This window comes from Heteronotia binoei, chromosome 15, assembly GCF_032191835.1.
Source record: "Heteronotia binoei isolate CCM8104 ecotype False Entrance Well chromosome 15, APGP_CSIRO_Hbin_v1, whole genome shotgun sequence".
Classification (NCBI taxonomy): domain Eukaryota; kingdom Metazoa; phylum Chordata; class Lepidosauria; order Squamata; family Gekkonidae; genus Heteronotia; species Heteronotia binoei.
This window is the reverse complement of record NC_083237.1, coordinates 4,249,791-4,265,814: the sequence shown is the minus strand read 5'-3', so window position 1 is coordinate 4,265,814 and position 16,024 is coordinate 4,249,791. Positions and strand designations below refer to the sequence as shown.

At 53.3% G+C, this 16,024-nt stretch overlaps 1 protein-coding gene across 1 annotated transcript in view; it reads right to left on the bottom strand.

Moving 5' to 3' along the window:
• Nucleotides 1–16,024, bottom strand: part of CHD3 (chromodomain helicase DNA binding protein 3) — a 101,275-nt gene that overhangs the window by 5,431 nt on the left and 79,820 nt on the right. The window contains 13 exon segments of the mRNA XM_060256840.1: nucleotides 1,776–1,908; nucleotides 2,472–2,580; nucleotides 2,854–2,994; nucleotides 3,388–3,489; nucleotides 3,982–4,135; nucleotides 4,862–4,980; nucleotides 5,498–5,663; nucleotides 9,069–9,213; nucleotides 11,984–12,117; nucleotides 12,486–12,571; nucleotides 13,151–13,216; nucleotides 14,660–14,837; nucleotides 14,940–15,106. Of these exon segments, the coding sequence (XP_060112823.1) occupies nucleotides 1,776–1,908; nucleotides 2,472–2,580; nucleotides 2,854–2,994; nucleotides 3,388–3,489; nucleotides 3,982–4,135; nucleotides 4,862–4,980; nucleotides 5,498–5,663; nucleotides 9,069–9,213; nucleotides 11,984–12,117; nucleotides 12,486–12,571; nucleotides 13,151–13,216; nucleotides 14,660–14,837; nucleotides 14,940–15,106 (1,700 nt within the window).

The window sequence follows — 16,024 nt, the reverse complement described above, 5'->3', positions numbered from 1 at the left end:
CTGAGAAGAACATCAGAACAGCCCTGCTGGATCAGACAAGTGAGGGTCCCTCTAGTCCAGCCTCCTGTCTCACACAGAGGCCAACTAGTTCCTCTGGAGGGCTAGCAACAGGGCAGAGAGGCCAAGGCCTTCCCCTAAGAAGAACCTCAGAAGAGCCTGCTGGATCAGACTAGTGAGGGTTCATCTTGACCAGCCTCCTGTCTCACACAGTGGCCAACTAGTTCCTCTGGAGGGCCAACAACAGGGCAGAGAGGCCAAGACTTTTCCCTGGGGTTGCCTCCTGGCACTGGGATTCAGAGGCTGACTGCCACTGATAGACCTTTCTTCCATGAATCTCTCTAATCCCTTTGTAAAGCCATCTCTGAGGATGGCCACCATGCCATCTCCTGGCAACAAATTCTACATTTTAATCACTATACATGCAAAGAAGTATTTCCTTTTGTCCATCCCGCATCTACTGCCCCTCAGCTTCATCGGACGCCCTCGAGCTCTAGTGCTTTGGGGGTGGTAAATTCAGGACGGGAAAAAGAAAAAGCCGTGAATGGGAAATCTGTTTTTCAAAGCCGAGGTTCTCAGAGTGCTGAACTCTGCCACACGCTGTGCTTATGCAGTGCGATTGCGGGAACATGCTGTATAAATTGCACATCGCTCGCATGGTCAGGTCTGCTGAAGATTACTCCGGAGGCTGCTGACTCAAGTTGTTAATGTTTGCCGTGCTGCCCATTTATGCTCAAAAACTGAGTTTTAAACTGCGGAAAGCAAGCGTGCAGGTTACGACAGAGAAACCGTGCTTGACTTCGGAGAACACAGCCCAGCCCCAATGAACACATGAAGCTGCCTTATACCGAATCAGACCCTTGGTCCATCAAAGTCAGTCTTGTCTTCTCAGACTGGCAGTGGCTCTCCAGGGAAGCTGGGGGTTTTCATGCCTACTTGCCTGGACCCTTTTTTTTTTAGTTGGAGATGCCGGGGACTGAACCTGGGACCTTCTGCTTACATATGGACATATGAAGCTGCCTTCTACTGAATCAGACCCTGGATCCATCCAAGTCAGTCTTGTCTACTCAGACTGGCAGCAGCTCTCCAGAGTCTCCAGCTGAGGTTTTTCACACCTACTTGCCTGAACCCTTTTTAGTTGGAGATGCCGGGGATTGAACCTGGGAACTTCTGCTTCCCAAGCAGATGCTCTACTGCTGAGCCACCATCCCTCCCCTGACCAGCAGTGGCTCTCCAGAGTCTCAAGCTGAGGTTTTTCATGCTTACTTGCCTGGACCCTTTTTAGTTGGAGATGCCGGGGATTGAACCTGGGACCTTCTGCTTACCAGGCAGATGCTCTACCACTGAGCCACCATCCCTCCCTTAAAGTTGCCTTCATTCCTGGTGAACATATGAAGCTGCCTTATACTGAATCAGACCCCTCTCGGTCCATCAAAGTCAGTCTTGTCTACACAGACTGCCAACAGCTCTCTAGGGTCCCAAGCTGAGGTTCTTCATGCCTATTTGCCTGGACCCTTTTTAGTTGGAGATGCCAGGGATTGAACCTGGGACCTCCTGCTTCCCAAGCAGATGCTCTGCCTCTGAGCCACCGTCCCTCCCCTGACCAGCAGTGGCTCTCCAGGGTCCCAAGCTGAGGTTTTTCATGCCTATTTGCCTGGACCCTTTTTAGTTGGAGATGCCGGGGATTGAACCTGGGACCTTCTGCTTCCCAAGCAGATGCTCTACCGCTGAGCCACCGTCCCTCCCCAATCCGTCCTCATCCGATCCGTCCTACTTACCTTGAACCTCCTGGCCAGGAACTTGTTCTTCATCTCCAAGAAGTTCCCCTTGTTGGCTTCCGTCTTGAAAGGCTCGTTGATGATGGCGAACTGGTTGTCGTTCTGGATATCCTGCCAGCGGGCATAGCCGTGGCTGCACAGCGATGGTGGGCATTAAGGAATCTCCAGGGCTGAAGCAAAGATCCGGCTGCTTCTCCCCAGCAAGGGAAACGACACCACCGTCTTCTCCACCACACAGCAAGGGCCTATCTAGGATCTTCTACACAGAGATCGTTTCCCACCTTTAGGATCTAAACCGCCCCCCCCCCCCACATGGAAGGCACTAATTCCTGGTTCAGGTACGGGGAGGTCACACATGAAGTTGTCTTCTACTGAACTGGACCCGTGGCCCACGAAGGTCGTTCGTGTCTACTCTGGCTGGAAATGGCTCTCCACGATCTCAGGTAGAGGTCTTTCACATCACCCGCTACTTGATATTTTTTATCTGGAGATGCCAAGGATTGAATCTGGCACCTTCTACATGTCCAGCAGATGCTCTGCCGTTAAGCCACAGCCCCTCCCTGGTCATTTGCGTGTGGCTGAATCTGCTCTCCCCACTGGTCTACAAATACAGAATGGAGATAGATGGGAGGGAGGGAGGGAGGGAGGGAGAGCCTCCCCTGTCTCTCAAGGGCTTGAATGAGTCAAAAAGGATACAGGACGATGCCAGCCAGGAGCCAGTAATCATGCCGACGGTGCCAGATCTCATTAAGCTTACTGGAGGAGATGGCGGCTCTCTCCTCATTCTGCCACAGGGTGTGAAGTTCTAAAAGATCCATAGGAACACAGACAGACAGAACAGACATCCACAGTTAAGTGCCTCGGTTCGATGCTGAGAGTGAGTGAACGAGCATCTATTGTTTCAAGCAGCCCGAGCGACACTCACAATGCACCCTCTCACCCAAGCAACACATGCACACAAAACACACACTGCCGGCTTCCTTCCCTTGATGGCCAAAACAGGCTGCTGGGACTTGGGCAGACATAAAGTTCCCGCTACCCCCAGTGCTGAACAAGGGCGTCGGCCATCCCATCTCACCCGTGAAGCCGCCATCGGCAATGTTGAACATGAAGCGGGGCTTCTCGGCCTTGTCGTCTTTCTTGCCATTGTTCCGGCTGTCGTCTTTGAGGATGCCGGCTTTCGGCTCTTTTCCTGGCTCCCTCTCCGGTTTCGCCTCTTCTTTTAAAAGGGACGGTTCAAACGAGAAGGCGGGTCAAGAGAAGCCGACCCCAAGTTCCCCAGGTCCCCTACTGGACAATTCTCTCCCCCTTAGTTCTTCTACAGAAGCCACCCCTGGAGCTCCAACCACACAGATGGCCGCACGGAATCATCCTGCAAAGGTCTCCCAGAGGAAGGAGAGACTGACTCTCCTTTTGGTCTTTCCAAGCAGCTCCAGTTCACCAGCCCCCTGGGCCATCAGAGCCCTCTCAGAAGCCGTCAAAAGGCCCCGGATGTCTCCAGGAATTGGCAGGCTGCTCATGCTCATTCTCTGCAAGGGGTCAGGTCATGCTGCCAGCCTGAATTCCAGCAGCCGCAGGTGGGTGACCCTTTCCCGGCCGAGGCCCAGGTTACCTTTCTTCATCTCCTGCGTCTCCCCTTCAGCCTTTTCCTTGCTTTCCTCGCTCTCGGCAGGTTTCTCTTCAGCTGCAAGTTTCTCCACATCAGCTTCTGCACCTTCGGTAAGGACAGGGAGAGCACGAAGGGGTCAAGTCAGACACGGCCGAGAGTCTCTCACTGCAACGAACCCCTGGAGACCCAAGGTGGCTGAGAAGGTCATGCTGGAGAGCGTGCGATTGCCCCTGCAATCCTCACAGCGTCTCGCTTTTATTTTCCTTCTAAAAGGCAAAAGCCAAGGGCCTGCCCTCTTGAGGAACCGAGACAGGAGGCCGGCTGAAGCTTCCATTGAGGCGAGTTCATTTCCAGGCCCAGATGCCTTTTCCCCATGCCAGCAAGCGGCAGGTATTAATTCCTGCAGTACAAAATTGCCAGGGACAAAGGGCTGAGGTATTCTGACCCCTCTAGGGGCACGCTTCCTGTTTTTCTCAAGGAATGTCACAGTGACTGGGCCAATCCAGACAGCAAACGCAACAGACCTGGCATTTCTCCAACACAAGGTCAACTGGACACACCCTTTAAAAAAAACCCCTCTTTCCTGTGAACTATTACCTGATTTCTCTCTCTCTTCCTTGACAGCGAGCTCAGCTTCCGTCTCCTTCTCTCCCGGGGCCATCGATCCTTCTTCTTCGGGTTTCTTGGACGGCTCCAGCTCTGTTTTCTCCCCAGGGAAGGTGCTGGAAATGGGCTGCTCAGGAGCTGAAGGCTAGCAAAGGGACATGTGCAAATGGCCATTAGAGAAGGGTGCTTTCGGGACACGTGGGTCCAGGTGGGCAGGGCTTAAGGGCAGCTGCCTTGGTGGCCCTCGTCAAGGCAGAAAGACAGGATACAACGTTTGTGAATAAATACGTAAGTAAAAGAAGGATGAGTTGTCCTTTGGGGAAATGCTTGGCACATGCACAAGGTCCCTGGTTTGGGAGACTGTCCTGTGGCTGATGGGCTCTCTTAAGGTAAGCGACCCTTTGCACCAAGAGCTCATCGCCAGACATTCTGCCGGGCTGGGAAATGCTCAACAGTCGATACAACAGCACCAGAGGGCAGCAAAGGGCCTTCTGTGGTGGTATCCTCACCGCCAGCAGGTGGCGCCACCGCTCTGCGTAACTCAAGAATTAAAATGTGATTTTTATCACGTCCATTTTAAATGGTTAGCTACCTCAGTGGTCCTTCTAACGCCAGAAAGGTGGGATACAAACTTTGGAAAATAAATAAATATAAGAGTTATCTAGTTTTAAGCTGGCAGGGCCCTTTAAAAAGGAAATAGAAGGAGGAGGGTAGGGCAGGGGCTTCGGTATACCCCATATCCACTGGATGCCTTCACTACTTTTCCTTTCAAAAACCTCCCCTCAAGATTCTCCACAAAGTACCCCTGCAAGACAGCTCCTTTCCCTGCTGTGAGGCTGGGTGGAAGAGATTCCCCCGTGGAAGCACCAACCTCTGTCTCCATTTTCTCGACGTTCCTGGCTTCCTTCTCCGGTTTCTCTTCTTTGGCCTCTGTCTCCTCCTTTTCTGCCAGGATTCCCCCGTCCCCTTTGTCACTCGGAGCTGGGGTAGCTGGGGAGATGGATAATCGGTCCTGGGAATACTCCGTGTTCCTTCCCTTCTCCAAACACACACCTCCCTACAATCTTATATCCCTTCGTGACCACAACTGAACTGAGCTGGAGCCAATCCCAATTAAGAACACGTTTAACAAACCACATTTTGCTCGATTTCACACATGTGCTAATACAGCGTGGCTGCCACTTCGTTATGTACAGGTGGCCTAAATTCAGGGTTCACGTACTCAGACAAGGGTTAGCCAACTGGGGAGGCACAATTCAGATCCCTCGAATGCTGGAACTAATCTGGAGCAATCTAATCTCTGTAGCCGTTCCTAATTCTTACCAAGAGGGCAGTTTGGAAATCCTAATAACTAAGATGCTCTGCAACAACTTTCCCATACCCAGCTGGATGTGAATTTAAGCTCCTAGAGATGGCTTCTGGTCTGCGATGGAAAGTGTTTTGAAGTGCAGGATGGTGTGGCCTGGGCTCCTTCGTGGGGCACCAGCCGTGTTCCCGGGATGCCTACCTGGCTTTGAGGTGCAGGGCGTGTTGGTGCAGCTGGGGTCCGGGGTGGTGGTGGAGGTTTTGATGGTGGGGGATGATGCTCGGGAGGACTTCTTGGAGTCAGCGCTGGGGTCAGGCATCAACTCTGGCATGCTCCAGCGCCCGTTGATATGCTCAAACTCTTGCACCTGCGCGTGCAAAAGAGACAGACGTTCCTCTGTGAGCAACACATTTTAGCTGCAGTGACAGGAATGAGGGTGACGGAAAACAGCTGATAGCGGAAGAAGATGATATTGGATTTATACCCCGCCCTTCACTCAATCTCAGAGCGGCTCACAATCTCCTTTCCCTTCCTCCCCCACAGCAGACACCCTGTGAGGTAGGTGCGGCTGAGAGAGCTCTCACATCAGCTGCCCTTTCAAGGACAGCTCTGCCAGAGCTATCGCTGACCCAAGGCCATTCCAGCAGGTGCAAGTGGAGCAGTGGGGAATCAAACCCGCTTCTCCCAGATAAGAGTCCGCACACTTCACCAAACTGGCTCTCTTACAATCTCCTTTCCCTTCCTCCCCCACAACAGACACCCTGTGAGGTGGGTGGGGCTGAGAGGGCTGTCACAGGAGCTGCCCTTTCAAGGACAGAGTCTCGGAGCGGCCTACAATCTCCTTTCCCTTCCTCCCCCAAAACAGACACCCTATGAGGTAGGTGGGGCTGAGAGAGCTCTCACATCAGCTGCCCTTTCAAGGACAGCTCTGCCAGAGCGATGGCTGACCCGAGGCCATTCCAGCAGGTGCAACTGGAGGAGTGGGGAATCAAACCTGCTTCTCCCAGATAAGAGTCCGCCCACTTCACCACTATACCAAACTGGCTCTCTTACAATCTCCTTTCCCTTCCTCCCCCACAACAGACACCCTGTGAGGTGGGTGGGGCTGAGAGGGCTCTCACAGGGGCTGCCCTTTCAAGGACAGAGTCTCAGAGCGGCCTACAATCTCCTTTCCCTTCCTCCCCCAAAACAGACACCCTGTGAGGTAGGTGGGGCTGAGAGAGCTCTCACATCAGCTGCCCTTTCAAGGACAGCTCTGCCAGAGCAATGGCTGACCCGAGGCCATTCCAGCAGGTGCAAGTGGAGCAGTGGGGAATCAAACCCGCTTCTCCCAGATAAGAGTCCGCACACTTCACCACTATACCAAACTGGCTCTCTTACAATCTCCTTTCCCTTCCTCCCCCACAACAGACACCCTGTGAGGTGGGTGGGGCTGAGAGGGCTCTCACAGGAGCTGCCCTTTCAAGGACAGAGTCTCAGAAAGGCCTACAATCTCCTTTCCCTTCCTCCCCCAAAACAGACACCCTGTGAGGTAGGTGGGGCTGAGAGAGCTCTCACATCAGCTGCCCTTTCAAGGACAGCTCTGCCAGAGCGATGGCTGACCCGAGGCCATTCCAGCAGGTGCAAGGGGGGGGAGTGGGGAATCAAACCCAGTTCTCCTAGATAAGAGAGCTATGGCTGACCCAAGGCCATTCCAGCAGCTGCAAGGGGGGGAGTGGGGAATCAAACCCAGTTCTCCTAGATAAGAGAGCTATGGCTGACCCAAGGCCATTCCAGCAGCTGCAAGTGGAGGAGTGGGGAATCAAACCTGCTTCTCCCAGATAAGAGTCTGCCCACTTCACCACTACACCAAACTGGTGTCTTACAATCTCCTTTCCCTTCCTCCCCCACAACAGACACCCTGTGAGGTGGGTGAGGCTGAGAGGGCTCTCAAGGACAGCTCTGCCAGAGCGATGGCTGACCCAAGGCCATTCCAGCAGCTGCAGGTAGAGGAGGGAGGACTCAAACCCGGTTCTCTCAGAGGAGAGTCCGTGCACCTAATCACTACACCAAATTGGCTCTGAAAGCCCACCCTGCAGCCTCGGTCAGGCTTCTCTTGGAGGGACCCTTCAGCCACTGTCATCCCAGTGCCCCACGCAGGTACACGGCATCCCAAAACACAATTTCTGCCAGGCAACTAAGATTGCAAGGAGGGGCCCCACTTGGCTGCCCCACCAATCTGATGGGCAGCAGCTTCAGGACGGACAAAAGGAAATGCTGCTTTCCACAGAGAGTGATTAAAATGGGGGATTTGCTGTGCCAGAGGATGCAGCCATGGCCACAGGAATAAACAGTTTTAAAAGGGGATTAAACAGATTCATGGAGAAGTCTACCAGTCATGGTGACTAAGAGGAACCTTCACCTTCAGAGGCACTAATCCTCTGAATCCCAGAGCCAGGAAGACCTTGGCCTCTGTGCCCTGTTGTTCGCTGTCCAGAGGAACTGGGTGGTCCCTGTGTGAGACACGATGCCAGACCAGATGGCCCACTGGACTGATCCAGCAGGGCTCTTCTGATGGTTCTTATGTTCAAAGAAGCTCGTCCGGTGATGCACAAAAGAGGGCCTTTTCGGTGGCAGCCCCATGATTTTGGAACCACTCCCCCACAAAGGTGCGCCTGGGTCCCACGTTTTTGATCATCAAGGGGCAGTCAAAAACAATTTTATTTAAGAATGCATTTGACTAATTACTTTTTATTTACCGACTATCCTGATTGGAGATTGTGGTATTTTATGTCTATTTTTATCATTGTTGCTCATATTGTAATCCAAGTTGAGTTCCTTAAAACATACAAATAAAATTCTACATATATTAAGAACATAAGAGAAGCCATGTTCGATCAGGCCAATGGCCCATCCAGTCCAACACTCCGTGTCACATAAGAACATAAGAGAAGCCATGTTGGATCAAGTCAATGGCCCATCCAGTCCAACACTCTGTGTCACATAAGAACATAAGAGAAGCCCTGTTGGATCAGCCAACGGCCCATCCAGTCCAACACTCTGTGTCACATAAGAACATAAGAGAAGCCATGTTGGATCAGGCCAGTGGCCCATCCAGTCCAACACTCTGTGTCACATAAGAGAAGCCATGTTGGATCAGGCCAATGGCCGATCCAGTCCAACACTCTGTGTCACATAAGAACGTAAGAGAAGCCATGTTGGATCAGGCCAATGGCCCATCCAGTCCAACACTCTGTGTCACATAAGAACATAAGAGAAGCCATGTTGGATCAAGCCAATGGCCCATCCAGTCCAGCACTCTGTGTCACATAAGAACATAAGAGAAGCCCTGTTGGATCAGGCCAATGGCCCATCCAGTCCAACACTCTGTGTCACACAGTGGCCAATATATGTGTGTGTGTGTGTATATATACATACACACACACACACACACACTGTGGCTAATAGCCACTGATGGACCTCTGCTCCATATTTTTATCCAATCCCCTCATTATTTTAAATAAATTCTCCAGCACTCCCAAAAGTACAGTTATTCATACTAAAAAAAACCTCTAAGCAGATGACTGTCATGCATTTTCAGGCTCTTCCTCCACCATGCTGAGGACTAGAATATATGAAGACTGGAATTCTAAGTCATTCCAGGCTCTCTCTTCACCACTAGGCAACAAGACTCTGAACATCTGCTTAAGGACGTTTGTCCCCATGCAAAACCACTTAGCCAGTTTTGACCCTGCTGAGCCTTCCTCGCTCAGCCGTCAGCTTCCCCACCTACCTTCTTCTTCACCAGAGACATGACGCCTATCCGGGTGAGGACCTGCTGCCTTGACAACCCTTCTCGGGGCACCCCGTCAGCAAAGGTCTCTGAGCCATCGGCCCCTGGCTCGCAGAGGTGTCTCATGAAGAGAGAAACGTAGGCCCTGAGGAAGCAGAACACCCACAGCTGAATGAGGACCAAGGCCAAACAGGGGGAGGAGGGATAACCACCAACACACCATGAGGTCCCAATCCACATACCGCTGCTTTCTGTGTCTGGCAAGCTGCTGCAGGGAAGGGAGAGAAGGGGAGTTCTGCTCTGTCTTCACTGGCTGGCCTACAATTTTGGCTGAGCTGCAGATCTCTAGTGACTAGGACTGCCCTAGGGTTGCCAATCCCCAGGTGGGGGCAGGGGATCCCCCGGTTTGGAGGCCCTCCCCCCGCTTCAGGGTCATCAGAAAGCAGAAGAAGGGGAGGGAAATGTCTGCTGGGAACTTTATTATTCCCTGTAGAGATGTATTCCCATAGGAAATAATGGAGAATGGATCCGCGGGTATCTGGGGCTCTGGGGGGGGGGGGGGCTGTTTTTTGAGGTAGAGGCCCCAAATTTGCAGCGTAGCATCTGGTGCCTCTCCCCAAAATACCCTTCAAGTTTCAAAAAGATTGGACCAGGGGGTCCAATTCTATGTGCCCCAAAAGAAGGTGCCCCTATCCTTCATTATTTCCTATGGAAGGAAAGCATTGAAAAGGTGTGCCGTCCCTTTAAATGTGATGGCCAGAACTCCCTTTGGCGTTCAATCGTGCTTGTCACAACCTTGCTCCTGGCTCCGCCCCCAAAGTCCCCAGATATTTCGTGAATTGAACTTGGCAACCCTGGACCGCCCCCCACCCCCGCCCCAAGCAGCCAGTAAACCCTCCAACTTGTGGAGGAAGCCCATGGGAAAGGGACAGGGAAAGGGTCCCACGTGGCTCCCAGATGCACACTGTGAAGGCCTCGGAGTTCGGCCCCGCTGTTCCCCTCCCTTCCTTGGTTTTGCCATCAGACTTTCTCATTCATCTTCACCCAGCAAGCCCCTGGGTCTCTTGTCGCTGCAGGCCAGCCTGGGAGAAGCCATAGCTTGGGCTCCCCACTGCGACGGGCCACAGCTCCCCCCCCCTTCTGTGAGGGGGCTGCTCTGTGTCTGCATGAGAGAGGGGAGGGGCACCTCTTCACCTCGCCCTCCAGGAAACACAGACAGGGAAATGTTCAGGAGGCAAAGTCAGATGAGTAAGAACCGTCATCACTTGGCAAAGAGGGGCCTGACGTTCGATTCGCCTGCCCTCTCAGCAGGGCTCCAGGGAGTAGGTGACTTCCTGCACCAGGCACACGGTGGGGTTGAATCCTGCCCACCTCCTGTGAATCTATCTATTTATTTATTTATTACATTCCATTTATATCCCGCCCTCTCCGCAAGCGGACTCAGGGTGGCTCACAACATCATACCATACAATCAATCCAATAAAACATATAAAACCATAATTTACTTATTTCAGTTTTAAAACCATTCTGTGGCGCTGCTTCAGTACAATACAAGCGGTATTGAATTCTCGACTGTGATCACCAGCTTCTATAAGATGTCCGGTGGCAGCCCTTTTTCAATTAAACAGCAAAAGCCTGCTTAAACAATTCGGTCTTACAGGCCCTGCGGAACGCAGACAAATCCCGCAGGGCCCTTACGGCTTCTGGGAGGGTGTTCCAAAGTTCTGGTGCTGCCACCGAAAAAGCCCTCGATCTCCTTACACACAACCTGGCTTCTTCTGGCCCAGGGGCGGACAACAGATTTTTTGTCCCTGATCGCAGTGCTCTCTGGGGGATAGATGGGGAAAGGCGGTCCCGTAGATAGACAGGTCCCTGACCATAGAGGGCTTTAAAGGTTAATACCAACACCTTGAAGCAAACTCGGAACACAACAGGCAACCAGTGCAGCTCCCTCAGCACTGGCTGAATGTGCTCCCGTGGCGGCAGCCCCATTAACAGCCGTGCCGCAGCATTCTGCACTAGTTGTAGTCTCCGGGTTAGCATCGAGGGTAGCCCCATGTAGAGAGCATTACAGTGATCTATTCTTGAGGTGACCGTAGCATGGATTACCGTCGCTAAGTCGTTGCGCTCCAGGAAAGGGGAAATTCACCTCTGGGGCGGGAGTAGACACACAAAGCTGCCTTATTTTGAACTGGACCCTCAAGTCTGTCAAGGTCTCACACTGGCAGGCACCAAAGCCTTTCATACCTGGTCCTTTGAACTGGAGATGGTGAGGACTGAGCCAGGGACCTTCCGCATGCAAGACAGAGGCCTTTCCACTGAGCCACTGTGCTCCGGTCCAGCCTCCCTCTGGCTTCGGAGCAGGCATGGCCCATTTCTTTTTCCAGAATGCCTACAGAGCAGCTTCTTCAAAATGGAATAGGCTCTGCTTGCCTGTCAGTTTTAGGGGATTCGTGCAATGTTCCAGAGGGAATCTCACTGCGTGTGTCTTGGCTTCTGCTATACACAAAGCTGCCCTCTTCTGAGTCATGCAAGGTCAGCGTTGCCTATTCCGCCTGGCAGCGGCTCTCGGGGGTCTCACATCATCCTTTTAACTGAAGATGCTGCCAGGAATCGAACCTGGGACCTTCTGCACGCTAAGCAGAGGCTCCACAGACTATGCAACATACTTTAGGAGACAAAACTGTACGCAGGGGCCATTTTGCAGAAAAAGAGGTGGCGGAGCTCATCCAGGGATTGTTATGCAGCTGCACCTACTATTCAATGGACAAAGAGGTGGAACTCTCAGAAGGAGGAGATGAAACTCTCAGAAAGGTTCAGGAACTGAGCTCCTGTGAGCTCCCACTGAATCCGAGGCCTGACTGCATGTTCCTGGTTCCCTCCACACACACACCCCCCCCCGGGCAGCCACCTACTTAAATTCTTTCTCCGTCTTGCCCCGCAAGTCCCGGACCAGCCACTGGGAGGTGAAGGCATCTTGGGGAGGCATGCCCCAGCGCATGACAGCATTCAGGAAGGCCTTGCGCTGGCGGGTGTTGAAGCCCAGCACCTGGGAGCGAGGAAACACTGCCGTTAGCTCCTGCTGCTAGCGACCCTGGAGGTCTGCGGCAGGCCACTGCTGCAGGGAGCAGCCGTCCCACCAGGCAGCTCGCCCGCTACTTGAGCATGTGCGCAACGGTGAACTGTTTGGTAACATTCTTTGGCATCGCTGCACTTATTCCCCCACGAGCTCGTCCCTCTTCCAATCAGCCTATCCTCCAATTCCACCCCCCTTCCCAACACCCTTATGCCTCCTGCGCAAACAGGGTGCTCCCCCTCTTGGGTAAAGCCCTCTTTTGCATTCCACAGGGAAGGGGACCCACACCACACACACACCCCTCCTCCCTTGTAAACTGTCCCGCGGGGCTGCTCTCTCACCTCGATGTTCCCGCCAACCCGGGCCAGGAGTGGGGGCAGAGGCTTGTCCTTCTCATTCCGGAGCTGCCGTCTGGACTGTCGGCGACCTTTTGGCAACCAGAGTGAGAGACGGGGGCTTAGGATCAAATCCCTCCAGCGCTGGAGTGTTACTAAAGGCATGGCTGGATGCCCGGAAAGCCTCCTCCTGGCTTGGCAGGAGAAAGAGCTTGCCGAACCAAAGTCCCCCCCGCCACCACCACCCCCGAGCTGGCCTGCCTGAGGCCGCACGCTCGTCTGGCCCAGGGAAGACAGGAAGTGAGCCCAGTCCCCTGGCAGGCTCACGCCCAGGGCTGGCGGGGATCCCAGACAGCCAAGGGCAGTTTGCCGCTGTGATACAAAGCAGCCTCTCATCGTGCACAGCCAGGCCAGCGCGAGAGAGCCAGTCCTATCAGACAGGGGAGGTGTGATGGAGGAGGCTGGAGCAGGCCAAGGTTCAGGGAAGAGTGTACAGAGGGCAAGAAGAGGGCTTTTCGCCAGGTCAAGGCAGCGAGCCACCTGGAGCACTCGGTTAGTTCCTCGCTCTCTGCTTGGCAGAAGCTCGCGCGCAACAGGTGGAAAAGCGGGCAGGTGACAGGTGGGGCGACGGCTTGAGGTGGGCAAGAGAGCAAGAAAAAGCAAGCCCTCACCTTCCGGCCTCTCGTCAAAATCTTCATCCTCTTCTTCGGAGCCCACCGAATACTCGGACTGATTGTCTGAAAGATGGCCCAGTCAGCAGGCATGTAATTTCTTCGGTAAAAATATCTACACCCTCCCTTTCCTCGCCATTCGAGGCAGCTTGCAATAGCTGAAAGACTTTTTTTCAGTTGGAACCAAAACAAAACAGCAAGCCCCAAGCCTCTCTTCCCGCTTAAAAGGTGCCTGCCAATTCAAGCCCCCTTCTCAAAAGCTCTGGCAAACAGCCAGGCCCTGCCGCGCTTCCTGGAGATTTTCAAGGAGGGATCCTCCTCTCCTCTTCAAAGAACCCACCCCACAGAGATGGAGCTGCGACAGAAAAGGCCCCGGCTCTCATCGGTGCCAGACGAGCCATCCAAATTGGCGTGAGAGCCAACCGGTGTCTGCCTGATGACTGTAGCTAGGACACAGGGACAAACGGAAGGAGGCAGTCCTCCAGATATGCAGCAAGAAGAAAAGTGGCAGTTCTCTACGGCTACGGACAGATTAACACATCTACCCGTTTTGATCTGTCTTCAGCTATGTAGCCCTCAATTGCTGCAGTTTAAACATCTCCTTAAAGCAGCTCATTGGAGCGGCACTAACGCCACAGGATAAACTTTCGGGCACGTTTCTACGGTAGGTAAGGAACCCTGACCTGGATGGCCCAGGCTAGCCTGATCTCATCGGATCTCAGAAGCTAAGCAAAGTCAGCCCTGGTTAGCACTTGGAAGGGAGACCACCAAGAAAGATTCTCCAGAGGAACAGAAGAGAAGCCATGTTGGATCAGGCCAATGGCCCATCCAGTCCAACACTCTGTGTCACATAAGAACATAAGAGAAGCCCTGCTGGATCAGGCCAATGGCCCCTCCAGTCCAACACTCTGTACACACAGTGGCCAAAAAACCCAGGTGCCATCAGAAGGTCCACCAGTGGGGCCAGGACACTAGAAGCTCTCCCACTGTTGCCCCTCCCAAGCACCAAGAATACAGAGCATCACTTGCCCCAGACAGAGAGTTCCAACAATATGCTGTAGCTAATAGTCACTGATGGACCTTTGCTCCATATGCTTATCCAATCCCCTCTTGAAGCTGGCTATGTTTGTAGCCGCCGCCACCTCCTGTGGTAGTGAATTCCACATTAATCACCCTTTGGGTGAAGAAGGACTTCCTTTGATCCGCTCTAACCCGACTGCTCAGCAATTTCATTGAGTGCCCACGAGTTCTTGTATCGTGAGAAAGGGAGAAAAGGACTTCTTTCTCTACCTTCTCTATTCCGTGCATCATCTTGTAAACCTCTCTCATGTCACCCCTGAGTCGATGTTTCTCCGAGGAAAGCAATGGCAAACCACCTGTCCCTCTCTTGCCTTAAAACCCCTACAGGGTTGCCATCAGCTGGCTGCAACTCGATGGCCATTTCCACCACCGCCACAACGGCCCTTTGCAAGCCCAAGGGCACACCCGGGATCTCTCAACAGGGCTGACCTTGGTCCTCCTGGGCCGCGTCATTGTAGTTGACCTGCTTCCGCACCCGCTTCCCCTTGCCCAGGTTGCGGGCCAAGTCCTCCTGCTGTTGCTCATAATGGTGCCGCAGCAGCTTCTCCCAGTAGTCGGGGTCCACGTTCTCTTCTTGCTTAATGATCTCCCTCTCTATCTCCTCGATCTGAGGGGGAAGGAGCCGGTCAAGGGCACATGCATGCCAGCGCAGCCATCTCCCCAGGCTTCAGTCCCTGCCGCCCGGTCTCCCTCGCTCCATCCCTCTCACCTTGTCTTCCTCCCGGACCACGTACTGCGCCACCTTGAAGGAGCTGAGGTACTCGTTCATGTTCTGGACGTCCGCATCGTCGGTGGCATCCTGGTTCCGGTCCAGCAGGCGTGCAATGGCTTCATTGTCATAGTGGATGACGCTGCTGTCCTCTTCCTTGTTCTCCCCTGTGGGGAGAGTGAGGATAGAAGGCCACGGATCAAAGCTGAGGCTTGGGAAACTGCTGCTAAGTCCCCCCCCCAAAGCATGCTGGGATTTGTGCTCAGACAGCTACGCATTTCACCCCTAGTTCACTCCCGGATGGGAGAACAGGCTTCTTTGGCATGTTGCATCATTATTATTACTTGCAAAATCGGTATGCCACCTTTCTGCCCTTTACAGGGGCCACCAAGGCAGCTAACAATTTAAAACATACACAATGAGCCACATTCTAGAACAATTAAAATCAACACACACCCCAAAGACTCACACCGTTAAACCCATTAAAAGCAGTTACAAAATGTAAAAACGGCAACTAAAGCACTGATTAGGAAGGAGAGATCAGAGGGAATGGCAAACAAAACGAAGAAGTCTTCACCCACTGGCAGAACATAGCAACAGAAAGGGAGAGCCGACTCTCCCAGAGGAAAGAGGCTCAGTGCCATGACCGAGAAGGCCCTGTCCTGGGTTGTGCCGCCTGCCTAACCTCGGAAGGCCCAGGGGGCACCCCAAGCAGGGCCTCCAAAGATGGCTGCAGTGGGCAGGCAGGCTCAGGATGAAGCTTCTGAGAATTTAGGGGGAGGGGTTTGTGGGTTTCCTGCATTGTGCAGGGGGTTGGACTAGATGACCCTGGAGGTCACTTCCAACTCTTCTTAGATTCTATGATTCTATAAAGGAATGGGTGATCCTTCAGGCTTGCTGGTCCCAAACTGCAGTGGTTGTTTCCCTGGAATCGCTGCCTCAGTGTTCAGCTCCTAGTAGGGTTGTCAATCCCCAGGTGAGGGCAGGGGATCCCCCGGTTTGGAGGCCCTCCCCCCGCTTCAGGGTTGTCAGAAAGCGGGGAAAGGGGAGGGAAATGTCTGCTGGGAACTCTATTATTCCCTATG